This window comes from Lithobates pipiens, unplaced genomic scaffold (genome assembly GCF_037356315.1).
Source record: "Lithobates pipiens isolate NorthernLeopardFrog02 unplaced genomic scaffold, aLitPip1_a1.2 Scaffold_22, whole genome shotgun sequence".
In the NCBI taxonomy this organism is placed as follows: domain Eukaryota; kingdom Metazoa; phylum Chordata; class Amphibia; order Anura; family Ranidae; genus Lithobates; species Lithobates pipiens.
In genome coordinates, this window is record NW_027507784.1 from 5,066,683 (window position 1) to 5,080,198 (window position 13,516).

The 13,516-nt window shown below is 45.1% G+C and overlaps 1 protein-coding gene across 8 annotated transcripts in view; it reads left to right on the forward strand.

Moving 5' to 3' along the window:
* The first annotated feature begins 300 nt into the window (after nucleotides 1-300).
* The window catches only part of LOC144000332 (uncharacterized), a 118,325-nt gene continuing 105,109 nt past the window's right edge, over nucleotides 301-13,516 (forward strand). For 5 of the 8 annotated variants that reach the window (XM_077494070.1, XM_077494074.1, XM_077494072.1 and 2 more), the window contains exons 1-2: nucleotides 478-637; nucleotides 11,920-12,169. In XM_077494070.1, coding sequence (XP_077350196.1) covers nucleotides 562-637; nucleotides 11,920-12,169 — 326 coding nt within the window. In that variant the 5' untranslated portion in view covers nucleotides 478-561. Of the gene's footprint in view, nucleotides 444-477; nucleotides 638-11,919; nucleotides 12,170-13,516 lie in introns of those variants that run through there. The other 3 variants (XM_077494071.1, XM_077494077.1, XM_077494076.1) reach the window with 3 other exon arrangements.

The following is a 13,516-nucleotide window of genomic DNA, read 5'->3' on the forward strand; positions in this document are numbered from 1 at the left end:
TGCACTTCTACGTGCACTTTCAGCACAATTTCAAGTGCACTTTGCACTTGCATTTTTAAATAACCCCCCCAATGGAATGACACCTAAAAGATAATTCAACAACTATAAACTCCAAACAACTCTAAACTTTCAATGGATAACTAAAAGGTAGTAAACACACACAATCTCATAAGATTCTACAATGGAGAAGGCAAAGTACGTGCTTCTGTAAACTTGGTAATCAAAACAAAATGACCTTCTGCATTTTCACTTCCTTCTAAAAGGAATATATAAGAGTGGGTGAGATGAAACCGTTGTGTCTCATTTAAGAAAAGACTCTCCAAGGGGCCATCACTGCTGGGTCTGAACCTGCTGAGAAACAACCACCATGTCTAAGCCCCTCGAAATCCTGCTGATTTTGTCCAGCACATCGGTGGTGACCTTCACAGCCGGCCAAGCACCAGGTATGTAACCGATACAATATTTAAAGGATGAAACCATTGTGTCTCTGGAGTCTCATTTAAGAGAAGACTCTCCGGGATCCATCACTGCTGGGTCTGAACCTGCTGAGAAACAACCACCATGTCTAAGCCCCCCAAAATCTTGCTGATTTTGTCCAGCACATCGGTGGTGACCTTCACAGCCGGCCAAACACCAGGTATGTAACCGATACAATATTTAAAGAGCGAGAACCAAAGACTTTTCAGGTGCAGTCCTGAATTAGGTGATATCTCCAGCTACTTCACCTTTATATCTGTCCCTTGGATGTGAGGTCAAGGCTGGGCTCATGTGGACATGTGGGCTCCATGTTTGACTAGGGGTAAGTGCAGTGAAATTGTTTAGGTTTCCCCAGTCATTATCAAAACTAATAATCCTCTTAAAAAAAAGTGGTGAAATCCCCAAAATTTGCACACCTCCCAACTTTTTGAGATGGGAATGAGGGACACTTAGCAAAAGTATGCAGGCATAGGACACACCCCCCCCAGCCACACCCCCCTTAACCACTTGCCACGACCGGCTCCCGTACATATATATGTCGGCACTTTGAAGATGGATGTCTCGGTAACGGCAGCAGCTGCTGCCACAACCGAGGTGTCCGTCTCTTCAGGAGCCGGTCGCGTTTACGATAATGGTGGTCTCTGCGGTGGATTCATTGCGAGATCACCGTTATCGGCGGGAATAGGGCCGCCCCTCCCGCCGCTCTCCCATGCCCTCCAAAGCTTACAGCAGCAGCGGAGGCGATCGGGTCCATGTCGTGGCTGGGTATAGAGACGAGTGAGGGGAAGATGGCCACCGCCCATCACCATACCATAGCAAGGCGTCATAACGTCACTTTCGCCCATACCTTTTAAAGGGCCAGTCAGTTTTTTTAAATGACAAATTTTTTTTCTTTTTTTTATTGCATTTAAAGCGGGAGTCCGCCAGGACTCCGCGTTTTTTTTTTTAAAGCCAGCAGCTACAAATACTGCAGCTGCTGACTTTTAAAATAGTGACACTTACCTGTCCAGCGTGCCTGCGATGTCGGCACCCGAAGCCGATCTCTAGATCGTCACTCGGATGCTGCCGCCGCCATCTTGGGTATGGGAATCAGGAAATGGAGCCTTTCGGCTTCATTTCCCGGTTCCCTACTGCGCATGCCCGAGTCGCGCTGCGCAATAAGGACGGTCCCCGCTGCCTCTGGGATCTGTGTGTTTCCCAGCAGGCAGCGGGGCACTTGCAGAAGGGGGCGGGCACTTGCGGAAAGGGGCGTAATCTACACCCCTTTCCGCAGAGAGCTATCCCGGAAGTGGGTGCAGTTACCTGGATTATCCAGGTAACTGCACCCCCCTCCCCCCTGAAAGGTGCCAATTGTGGCGCCGGCGGGGAGGGAGGATTTCGATGAGCGGAAGGTCCATTTTAGGGTGCAAGTCCAAATATGAGATGTGAGGTCTTTTTGACCTCCCAGATCTCAAATTTAAGGCTCGGTTCACACAGGAGCGACTTGTCGCCTGACAAGTCGCGCCCCGTTCTGTACTACTGTACCGTTCTAATAGGAGCGACTCAAGTCGCCGCTCCGACTTAGAAAAAAGGTTCCTGTACTACTTTTGCGGTGACTTCGGGCGACTTGCATTGACTTCTATACAGAAGTCGTTTTGCAAGTCGCCGCTGAGGTCGCGGCAGGTCGCGGCAGGTCGCGGCGCTGCAAGTCGTGCCGCCTACTGTGTGAACCGAGCCTAAGAGGACCGGTCATGCTTTTTTTCTTTTGCAAGGGATGTTTACATTCCTTGTAATAGGAATAAAATTGACAATTTAAAAAAAAAAAAAAAAAAAAAAAACAGTGAAAAATTAAATAAAATCAAGTAAAATAAATAAGATTTTTTTTTTTTTTTTAAAGCGCCCAGTCCCGATGAGCTTGCGCACAGAAGTGAACGCATACGTGAGCAACGCATATGAAAACGGTAGTCAAACCACACATATGATGGATCGCCGTGATCGATAGAGCGAGAGCAATAATTCTAGCCCTAGACCTCCTCTGTAACTCTAAACATGCAACCTGTAGAATTTTTTAAATGTCGTCTATGGAGATTTTTAAGGGTAAAAGTTTGACGCCATTCCACGAGCAGGCGCAAGCGTGACATATGGGGTATCAATTTACTCGGCATAACTTCATTCACAATATAAAAAAAAAATGGGCTAACTTTACTGTTGTCTTATTTTTTTATTCATAAAAGAGAATTTTTTTCCCCCCCAAAAAAAAGTGCGCTTGTAAGACCGCTGCGCAAATACATTGTGAAAAAAAGTATTACAATGACCGCCATTTTATTCTCTAGGGTGTTAGAAAAAAACAAACAATATATAATGTTTGGAGGTTCTAAGTAATTTTCTAGCAAAAAAAAAACTGTTTTAAACTTGTAAAGACCAAAAAAGATTGATTATACCCACAAGGGATTTTTTTTTGACCACCATTTTTTTTTTTTTTACAAGCATTTTCACCATGCTTTTATATCGGCTTTTGGAATTTACAAATGTAGAAATTTAGAAATTAGATGAAAGGTTTAGCTCTGGAAAACACTTTTTGATAGATAAAAAAGTGAAATTTATATATAACTATAGAGATCAGACCAAAATGAGGGAGACATGAGGAGGAAAGAGGGACAGAGGGGACATTGCTCCAAATCAGGGAGAGCCCATCCAAATGAGCGACAGTTCCTCCAAATCAGGGGAAGTCCCTCCAAATCAGGGACAATCCCTCTAAATCAGGGAGAGCCCTTCCAAATCAGGCACAATCCCTCTAAATCCGGGAGTGCCCCTCCAAATCAGGGAGAGTCCCTCCAATTCAGGGACAATCCCTCCAAATCAGGGAGAGTCCCTCCAATTCAGGGACAATCCCTCCAAATCAGGGAGAGCCCCTCCAAATCAGGGAGAGTCCCTCCAATTCAGGGACAATCCCTCCAAATCAGGGAGAGTCCCTCCAAATCAGGGAGAGCCCCTCCAAATCAGGGAGAGTCCCTCCAATTCAGGGACAATCCCTCCAAATCAGGGAGAGTCCCTCTAAATCAGGGAGAGCCCCTCCAAATCAGGGAGAGCCCCTCCAAATCAGGGACAATCCCTCCAAATCAGGGAGAGTCCCTCCAAATCAGGGAGAGTCCCTCCAAATCAGGGAGAGCCCCTCCAAATCAGGGAGAGTCTCTCCAATTCAGAGACAATCCCTCCAAATCAGGGAGAGCCCCTCCAAATCAGGGAGAGTCCCTCCAATTCAGGGACAATCCCTCCAAATCAGGGAGAGTCCCTCCAAATCAGGGACAATCCCTCCAAATCAGAGAGAGCCCCTCCAAATCATGGAGAGTCCCTCCAAATCAGGAAGAGCCCCTCCAAATCAGGGACAGTCCTTCCAAATCAGGGAGAACCCTTCCAAATCAGGGAGAGTCCCTCCAAATCAGGGACAATCCCTCCAAATCAGGGCGAGTCCCTCTAAATCAGGGAGAGCCCCTCCAAATCAGGGAGAGTCCCTCCAAATCAGGGACAATCCCTCCAAATCAGGGAGAGTCCCTCCAAATCAGGGAGAGCCCCTCCAACTCAGGGAGAGTCCCTCCAATTCAGAGACAATCCCTCCAAATCAGGGAGAGCCCCTCCAAATCAGGGAGAGTCCCTCCAAATCAGGGAGAGTCCCTCCAATTCAGGGACAATCCCTCCAAATCAGGGAGAGTCCCTCCAAATTAGGGACAATCCCTCCAAATCAGGGCGAGCCCCTCCAAATCATGGAGAGTCCCTCCAAATCAGGAAGAGCCTCTCCAAATCAGGGACAGTCCTTCCAAATCAGGGAGAACCCTTCCAAATCAGGGAGGCTCCAGTGCTAGAGCTGTAAAAATAGCAGGCACTGGTAAAATGTGTTAAACGTGATTTAACGCTTTAAGCCTCGTCCGGGTTTTCTCTGCCTGTATTCAAAATCAATGGTTCCCTATGGAAGCCCATTGATTTGAAGTGAAGTTGCACCAGAAGTCAGATCTGGTCCGACACTTGCGGTGAGAATCTTGAAAGGGGACCCCACCAAAATGTAAAAAATTAGCATGAGCCCCCTCCCCAAGATGATACCAGACCCCATAGGTCTGGTATGGATCTTAAAGACGAAGTAGACCCTGATGGGTGTTACTTCCTCTTTGTTTCCCTGCAAAGGTAAAGCATAATGGGCTACTATGCAGTGCGTCACATCGCATCGCATTGTATCGCATAGTAGCCCATTATGTGACACTTATCTGCAGGAGAAGCCCATGATGTCCCCGTCTTCCTCGCTAGTAGAGAGCATCCATTCTTCACCCCTTTTCCTTCTGGGGCCACGAACTCCGGCTCTGTGACTGGCCAGAGTCGCGTGAGGTCGCGTGACGTCACTCCCGCCTTTAACGGCATTACCCAAGCTAGAAATGGCACAGCGCGCCCTTTCTAACTCCAGCGCATGCACATAAGAAATCTCCTTATGCCGATTTGCACATACCTCCTAGACCGTGCAGGTCTGGGGGAAATTTCAAGCACCTACAGGTAAGCCTTAATCTAGGCCTTACTCTAGGCTTATCTGTAGGTTAAAGTGGTTGTAAAGGGTTTACAGCCACTTTAAGGGGTATACCCCACGCCCATAAAATGGCACGGGGGTCCTCTCAAGATCTATACCGGACCCTTATCTGAGCACGCAGCCCGGAAAAGTCAGGAAAGGGAGGGGATAGTATGGATCTTGGGGGGACCCGCACGCCATTTTTTGGGCGTGGGGGGTTTATAAATGAATGAAGAGGGATTGAGAAATTCGCAGTTTTATTGCGTCGAGAAGGAAGTCACTGAGAGAATTAAATGTTAGGCTAATCCCCCTTTCCATTGTGTTTTTTTTTTGTTTTTCTCTCTTTTTTCACAGAAACAAACACTTTCAAAGGGGGATTTTTTTTTTCACAGGGGTAAAAAGTTGAGAATTTCTCCTCCTTATTAATTAATAAAGAAATGGGATATGTCACGTTTTATTGATTTAAGAAGGGACGGCACAAAGTACTTACTGTTATCGGAAGGGGACTAGAGTACTTATCCCAAGTATAAAGGATAACACCTTTGAGTGGAATAGTTGGGGGTGTGTCCCTTTTTTTTTTTTCGAGGGGGGGGGGCTGGACGGTGGGGTTTGGTTGAATATATTTAACATGATTATGAGTCTATTATGAGATAGATCCATGCTCGTGTCAATTGTGTTTTATGTGTTGTGTATTACGAATATGCATGTATATGCCTGTATTTATTTTTTTATATGGTCTGGAAACGGAATGTTTTTGTTTTTATGTGCATAAAAATAATAGAAACACAAAAAGATCCATACCAGACCGACGGGGTCTGGTATCATCTTGGTGGGGGGCCTCCCGCAAATTATTTTTTACCTTTTGCCGTTTCTTCTCAAAATTCTCAGCACACAAGTCGTAACGCAAGTCGGATCATCTTGGCTGAAAGCTAGCGCGGCTAAATTTGCATTGACGGCAATGCAAAACGTGGATAAAATCGTGTTTTTAATGCCGTTTTTTGTTTTCTGGGGTCGGTACTATCTTTACAGCTTGTTTTATTAAAACGCCCGTGGGCATGAGGCGTAACATTCCCCACGACCATCTAAAGTCCAACTAATGCCAATTTCTTTGTTTTGTTTTGTATGGAGGATTGAAATGTACCTCCTTTATGTCTCTTATTTCTGATATTTTTCTTGACTGCTAGTGTTGTTTCTTTAACCACTTTCAGACCGGACCATTTTGCTGGTCAAAGACCAGACCACTTTTTGCGATTCGGGCACTGCTTCGCTTTAACTGACAATTGCGCCGTTGTGCGACGTGGCTCCCAAACAAAATTGACGTCCTTTTTTTCCCACAAATAGAGCTTTCTTTTGGTGGTATTTGATCACCTCTGCGGTTTTTATTTTTTGCGCTATAAACAAAAATAGAGCGACGATTTTGAAAAAAACACATTATTTTTTACTTTTTGTTATAATAAATATCCCCCAAAAATATATAAAAAATTTTTTTTTTCCCTCAGTTTATTATGTATTATTATTTTTTTTACTAGTAATGGCGGCGATCAGCAATTTGTATTGTGACTGCAACATTATGGCGGACACATCGGACATTTTTGAAACATTTTTGGGACCATTGTCATTTATACAGCAATCACTGCTATATAAATGCAGTGATTCCTGTGTAAATGACACTGGCAGTGAAGGGGTTAACCAGTGGGTGGCAGTGTAGGGGTTAAGTGTTCCTAGGAGTGTGTTACTAACTGTGGGGGGGTTGGGCTTTCATTTAGTGAACACTGATCTCTGCTCCAATCACATGGAGCAGAGATCAGCGTCACTAGTTGCTAGGCAGAATGGAGAAATGCTGTTTACACGGCATTTTCTCCATTCAGCCATCCCGTGAGACGATCGCTGGTATGCCCGCAGCGATCGAGTCCGCCGGTCCCACGACCGGACTCACGGGGGTCCCGACCAGCGCGGGAGTGCGCCGCCAGCGGCGCGCTCCCGATGGCACGGCGGCATTGAAGATTGGACGTACATGTACGCCAATATGCCTGCCCGTGCCATTCTGTCGACGTACATCGTCGTGCGCTGGTCGGGAAGTGGTTAAAGACGTTTTTCCATTCTTCTTACTTAAGCCTCATACACACGATCAGACTTCCAGCAGACTTTACTGTGGATTTTGGTATGAAGGGGCGTTGGCCGTGAACTTTTTCTGCATACACACGGCAGAACAGTGGTGTAGAGTGTTAGCACTCTCACCCAGCAGTAAAAAGGGTCGTTGGTTCAAATCCCAACCACGACACTACCTGCCTGGAGTTTGGATGTTCTCCTTGTGCCTGCGTGGGTTTTCTCCAGGTACTCCGGTTTCCTCCCACACTACAAAGACATGCAGGTAGGTTAATTGGCTTCTGTCCAAAATTGGTCCTAGTATATGAATGTGGGCTGGGGACTTTGGATTGTGGGCTCCTTGAGAGTAGGGACAGATGTGAGTGTGTGAATTGATGGCGCTATATGGGTATCTTAGATATAATATAATAGATGAGCATCTTAATGAGATGCAATGTACAGGGATAGACACGCACACTCACTCAGGATGGACTGGTGTCTATATTCAACCTTACTAACTATATGTAACATTTTCAGCCAACTTTCACCAAATCATGTGGTTTTTCAGCTCTTTACCGTCGCCCTTTGGGCAACTTCTGCTATTGTTGTCTGATCTTTAGCATTGGTTCTGGGCATGCGTGTTTGTACTTTGGACTTTAGTTTCCGATGGACTTGTGTACACACGATCGGATGATCCTCCATCGGACATTTGTTGCCGGAAAGTTTGAGAGCATGCGCAGCAAACATTTGTCTGTTGAAAAACAAAAAAACAATTGTCCGATGGAGCATACAGACGGTCGGATTGTCCGATAAAACAGGTCCGCTGGACCGTTGCTGTCAAAAAGTCAGATCGTGTGTATGGGCCTTTAGTCTTATTCAGTCATGGCACATGTCTAATGACAGTCGTTGGAAAGATGCTACAGATATGAATATTTTTTAGTAAAAACTTCGGGCAATTTACTGAACCCGTCTAGTTTTAATTAGAAATGACAACAATGCAGAGACAGAAAGTTATATCATAACCATGTGGTCCCACTAGAGAGAACGTTACATTACACAAGCATTAAAGTAACACTACAAATAGAATTTTTTTTTTGCACTTGCATCTGTATAAACAGCATACAAAAAACAAGCTCTGGACTGCAGCACTCTTCAGAAAACCTCTTTTTCTTTTATTGAGAAATCACATCACAGCTCAACAAACACAGCCAACAAGGAAACATTTGCTGACGTTTCACACTAACTGCATATGAATAAGCTCTACAGCTAGTGTGAAGCGTCAGCAATTTTTCCTTGTTCGCTGTGTTTGCTGAGCTGCGATGTGATTTTCCAATAAAAGAAAGTGGTCTTCTGAAGAGCGCGGCAGTCCAGAGCTTGTTTTTTGTCTGTTGCTAGTGGTAATAGCCGGCACCTGTGGCTTCCCAGCCAAAGAGACAGTTTACAGTCTGCATGTGCGCTCCTGGAGCGGTGAGATCCCTTCTCCTGTATAAACAGCATAACTAGCTAACATCCCACTCTACAACCACTTCCCAGAAATGTCCCATCTTTTGTTTTACAATATTTTTATTGAATGTGTATACAGCAATAGCGGTTGGTGGGTTTTTCTTTTTGGGGGGGGGGGGGAAAACAACCACCCCCTCCAGGTGGCCGGAGGCGTGGCACTATCACTCCCTCCAGCACGGGTGTCCGGCATTTACCCGATGTAGGTGGCGGGCTGTGGTGTCCTCCAGCACGGTGGCGGTGGTGGGGTGCGTGCAGAGGCTCCGCTGTCTGCTCCTCCAGCTGCTTCCTCCGCCGCCTCCTCTCTGTTCCGCCTAAGCGTCAGGCATCCCCTAGGATGACCTGGTGCTTTGGGCAATCGGGGAAACAAGTCTCACGACCTGCCTCCTGATCGGCAGAGAGGAACTTTAGTGTGAAAATAGCAAAAAATGAATTGGCTATCGTCACACAACTGGGTGGGCTCAGAGAGCATTGCGAGCCCACCCTTTTTTTGAAGCCTATTAGATCCTCTGGCTCTAATCACGTGCTTCAAACCACCCCCCCCCCCCACATTGGAATCCATAATCTGGCCCCCTGATATGTAGATCAGGGGTCCAGACGCATGGATAGGGGGGTTTGTTTTATAAACCGACCACGGAGACCATTTTTTTTTTAAAGTTATGCCGCGTACACACGACTGGACTTTTCAACATCAAAGGTCCGACGGAACAATTCCGGCAGACCATTAGATCGTGTGTGGGCTGCAGTGGACTTTTGATTTGCAAAAGTCTGACAGACTTTAGAAATGGAACATGTTTCAAATTTTTCCGCTAGAACTCCGCCGGACCCAGTTCCTACCGAGAAATCCGTTCGTGTGTATGCTAGTCCGACGGACAAAAACCAACGCTAGGGCAGCTATTGGCTACTGGCTATGAACTTCCTTATTCTAGTCCGGTCGTACGTCATCACATTCAAATCCGTCGGACTTTGGTGTGATGTGTGGCCAAGTCCGTTCATTCGGACAGTCCGTCAGAACTCTGTCAGAACTCCGTCAGAACTCCATCGAAAGTCTGTCGGACCTAAGTCCCGTCGTGTGTACGCGGCATTAGAGTATTTGTCAGTTAGAATAGAAGTACATTTTTCATGGATCATGTTTCCCATAATTCTCTGCTTTACTTCTCTAAAGTTCAGGGATAGTTGTGTCTAATGCCGCGTACACACGATCGAATTGTTCGGCGGACTTGGTCCGGCAAACAATCTGGCAAACAATCGGCCGGACTTTATAATGAACGGACTTGGACACACATGGACACTCCGAAAGTCCGGCGATTTCTAGCGCGATGACGTACAGCGCGTACGACGGGACTAGAGAAAGGAAGTTCAATAGCCAGTATCCAATAGCTTCCTTCTTGTACTTGCTTCTGAGCATGCGTCATTCTTAGTCTGCCGGACTAGCACACCGACGAACGGATTGTCCGCTGAAAGCCAAGTCTGGCGGACAAATTTTGAGTCAAAATTACTTTCTAAGTCTGCCGGACTTTTACGATGAAAAAATCCACTGGAGCCAACACGCGATCGAATTGTCCGGCATACGCCGCATAAGCTTTAGCAATAGTTTGTGTTGTGTTGCTAAAAATATGAAAGAAATACATTTCCTTTCTGATTTCCTAAGACTCAAATTGGGTCTATGAAGAAAAGATTCCATGGATCCATATTTAGGGGTTTGTAAATTATTATATGAATCATATACCCATGTCCACAATTTTCGGACAATGAGGCACCTCACCAAATATGAAATATTGTGCCTCTGGCATTGCATCCTCCAAAGCACAGGGAAGAGGTTGAAGGAGAAAAATGATCTGGTCTTACAAGAGTTACGTAATAGTGAAAGAGTATTTTATGAGCATTTTCTTGAACTAGTGCATTCATAGAACAGTAATGCCACGTACACACGATCGGAAATTCTCGCCAGAAAAAGCTCTGATGGTTTTCCCGTCGGAATTCCAACGGGATTCCGCTCAAGCTGTCTTGCCTACACACCAAATTCCGACCGCCAAGAATGCGGTGACGTATAACGCGTATGATGGGACTAGAAAAAGGAAGATCAATACCCAGTAGCCAATAGCTTCCGTCTCGTAGTTGAATCTGAGCATGCGTGAGTTTTTGCGCGTCGGAATTGCATACACACAATCAGAATTTCCGATAGAAAGTTTTTCCATCGGGAAAATTTAGAACATGTTATCAAATTTTTCCTGGCGGGAACTCAGCCAGCTAAATTCCGATGAAAAGCTCTCATCGGTCTCCTGCCGGCCGAAATTCCAATCGTGTGTACGCGGCTTTAGTCACAGCTGACCAGATTTTACTCCACTCAGTAATGTCTAAAGATTGTCCTAGGTCATGTCCCATCTTCTTTCAGAGTTCTTCAAACTTTGGCTTTGGAAGTGGTTTTTGTCATAACATTCACTATTATCTTATCAGTTTCACAGTATCCAAGCATAATCACATTTTGTTCCATGAAGTCTCTGAGATCTGACATCAATGTGCCAGATTATAGCATTGATCGTTCCAGCAAAATTCCTACGCATGCTCTGAAACATTTCAACGCATGCTCGGAAGCATTGAACTTCATTTTCTCGGCTCGTCGTAGTGTTGTACGTCACCGCGTTCTTGACTGGTCGAAAGTTCAGAGAACTTTTGTGTGACCGTGTGTAGGCAAGCCAAGCTTGAGCGGAATTCCGTTGGAAAAGCCATCCAAGATTTTTTTTTCCGATGGAAAATCCGCTCGTGTGTACGCGGAATAACAGTACTCTTATTCATATGAACACCCAAATTCAATTATTGGGATGGCTTTTCACAAACGTTGGAACATACAGTGTACATGTAGATGTATCCATCCTGCAGTCTACATTCCGTGAACTTGCCCAAGACTCATCCCACAACCCTCCCGCCAGCTTTCACATGGTATGGAGAACTTCTCTGACATAGAAGACCCCCCCTGGCCACATAATTCATACAAAGAGGTCCTGTCACCTGTCTACTGACTACACAGGGCCATTTGAATGTTTCCAGTAATAGGGGATTATGGGAAAAAGTGTCAGCCATGCTGGTTCAGCAGCTTTATCAGGATAGTCATGTGACGGTCATTTTTCTGTGGTATGATCTGTATGTAGGCCTCGGTCATCTCTCCTCCAGTTGTGCAGAGAACCCGTGTATTGCTTTATTGTCTGTAACCATGCCTGAGCCCTTCTAATTCCCCTCCTTCTATCGTTTCCATTCTTCACCAGTTTACATTCTAGCTGTCATTTAAATTGTTAGTAGAGTATGTTTAATTTTTATCTATCATTATTTGAAAGGCAGCTCTACAAATATCACAGTTCCGGGAACAGGACAGTTCAAGGTCTACATGGCTTTGTATAAAGACAGCGGCTACACAACTCCGTATTCAGGACCAGAAGTTACCTTTTCCACAGAGGAATTCTTGCATATTGGAGTTTACATTTTGGGTGGAGACACATCGAATTTTGTTCTGGTGATGAAGGACTGCTACGCCACCACAACAGATGATATAACTGACCTCCCGAAATACTATATCATCCAAAATGGGTAAACCGATAAAAAAAAGACCATCACTGTGCCACATCCTCAAAAATGTCATAAAAATTGGAATAGACATGTTACCAAAAAAACTGCAGACTTACCGGCTCAACACGGGGAGATATACGTAAAAAGTCATACCGTTTATTACAACTCAGATTAAATTCACCACCAATCACATACAAATATAGTAAAAAGAAACACCCCAAACCATAGGTGTCTGATACATAGTACTACCCAATAGACATGTGCGATTCGTTTTGTACAAATCTCAAATTCGTTAGAAATACGAGGATCCGAAATACGAATTGCCATGCGTCCGAATTTTGTACGAAATACGAACTTTTGTTTACGAATCCCCAGGAGGAAGTCAGCACAGCCCAGGGATGGTGTGGAGCCCCTCATCTAACGAAAATTCGTATTTCGGATAGGAAATTCTTCAACGGAATTTCGTATTTCGGATAAAAACCAAACTTCCATCAGCATCGACTGTCATATTGAGGTATATTTTTGCCTTTAAATTCATCGTAAAGAACGTTCGTACAAGTTAACGGACCTAACGACAATTCGTTTTTTGTACGAATTGAAATTGAATTTCGGACACGAAATACGAAGTACTAATTAATTTTAATATGAACCGTAACGGAACAGAACGAAACTAATTTATTGACGGTGCCCATGTCTACTACCCAACCAAAGGCACACTTAAATTGTGTAGGTGAATCCAAGTGTTTTAATCATGCTGTATGTCCATAGGATAGATGTCCACAAATTCTCCATACTTGAAAGTCAACACATTTCTTGAGGATTATCACTTCATCAGGACTGGTTGGGTGGGTGTTGCACTTATCATTCACACACTATCTAGGCAAAGGACAGCTAAAACAGGTCCTGGGGGGCGGACACAGAAGTCAAAAGAAGGGGGTGGGTATTGTGGAAATTTTATGAAGATGTATTTTAATATGTATTGGCATAGTTTCTCCCAGTGTTAGTTCTCCCGCAACCCGCTCTAAAGAGCTGACTGGAGCAGACTGATGCTGGTTGAGATCCGTTAGGTAGTGGAAAACTTCCTGAGGTTGGAGAAAGGTGTTTGAGGAGTGAGGATATGTCTGCCGGTAAAAGGGCTCCTGTGCGATGCACAGACAATCGTCTGGGGTGGATGTGTTCGCTTTGCAAGACATTATCGATTTAGCGGATGTGCGCTCGTGTTACCCCTGTATGCCTGATCAACATATTTGGGATGCCATGGCGTACACCTGCAGATAGTCTCGCATCAGGAGGAATGGTAATCATTGGTTGTTGTATAAACTCATATCCTTGTTTGGTATATCCTTGTTTGGTCATATCCTTGTTTGG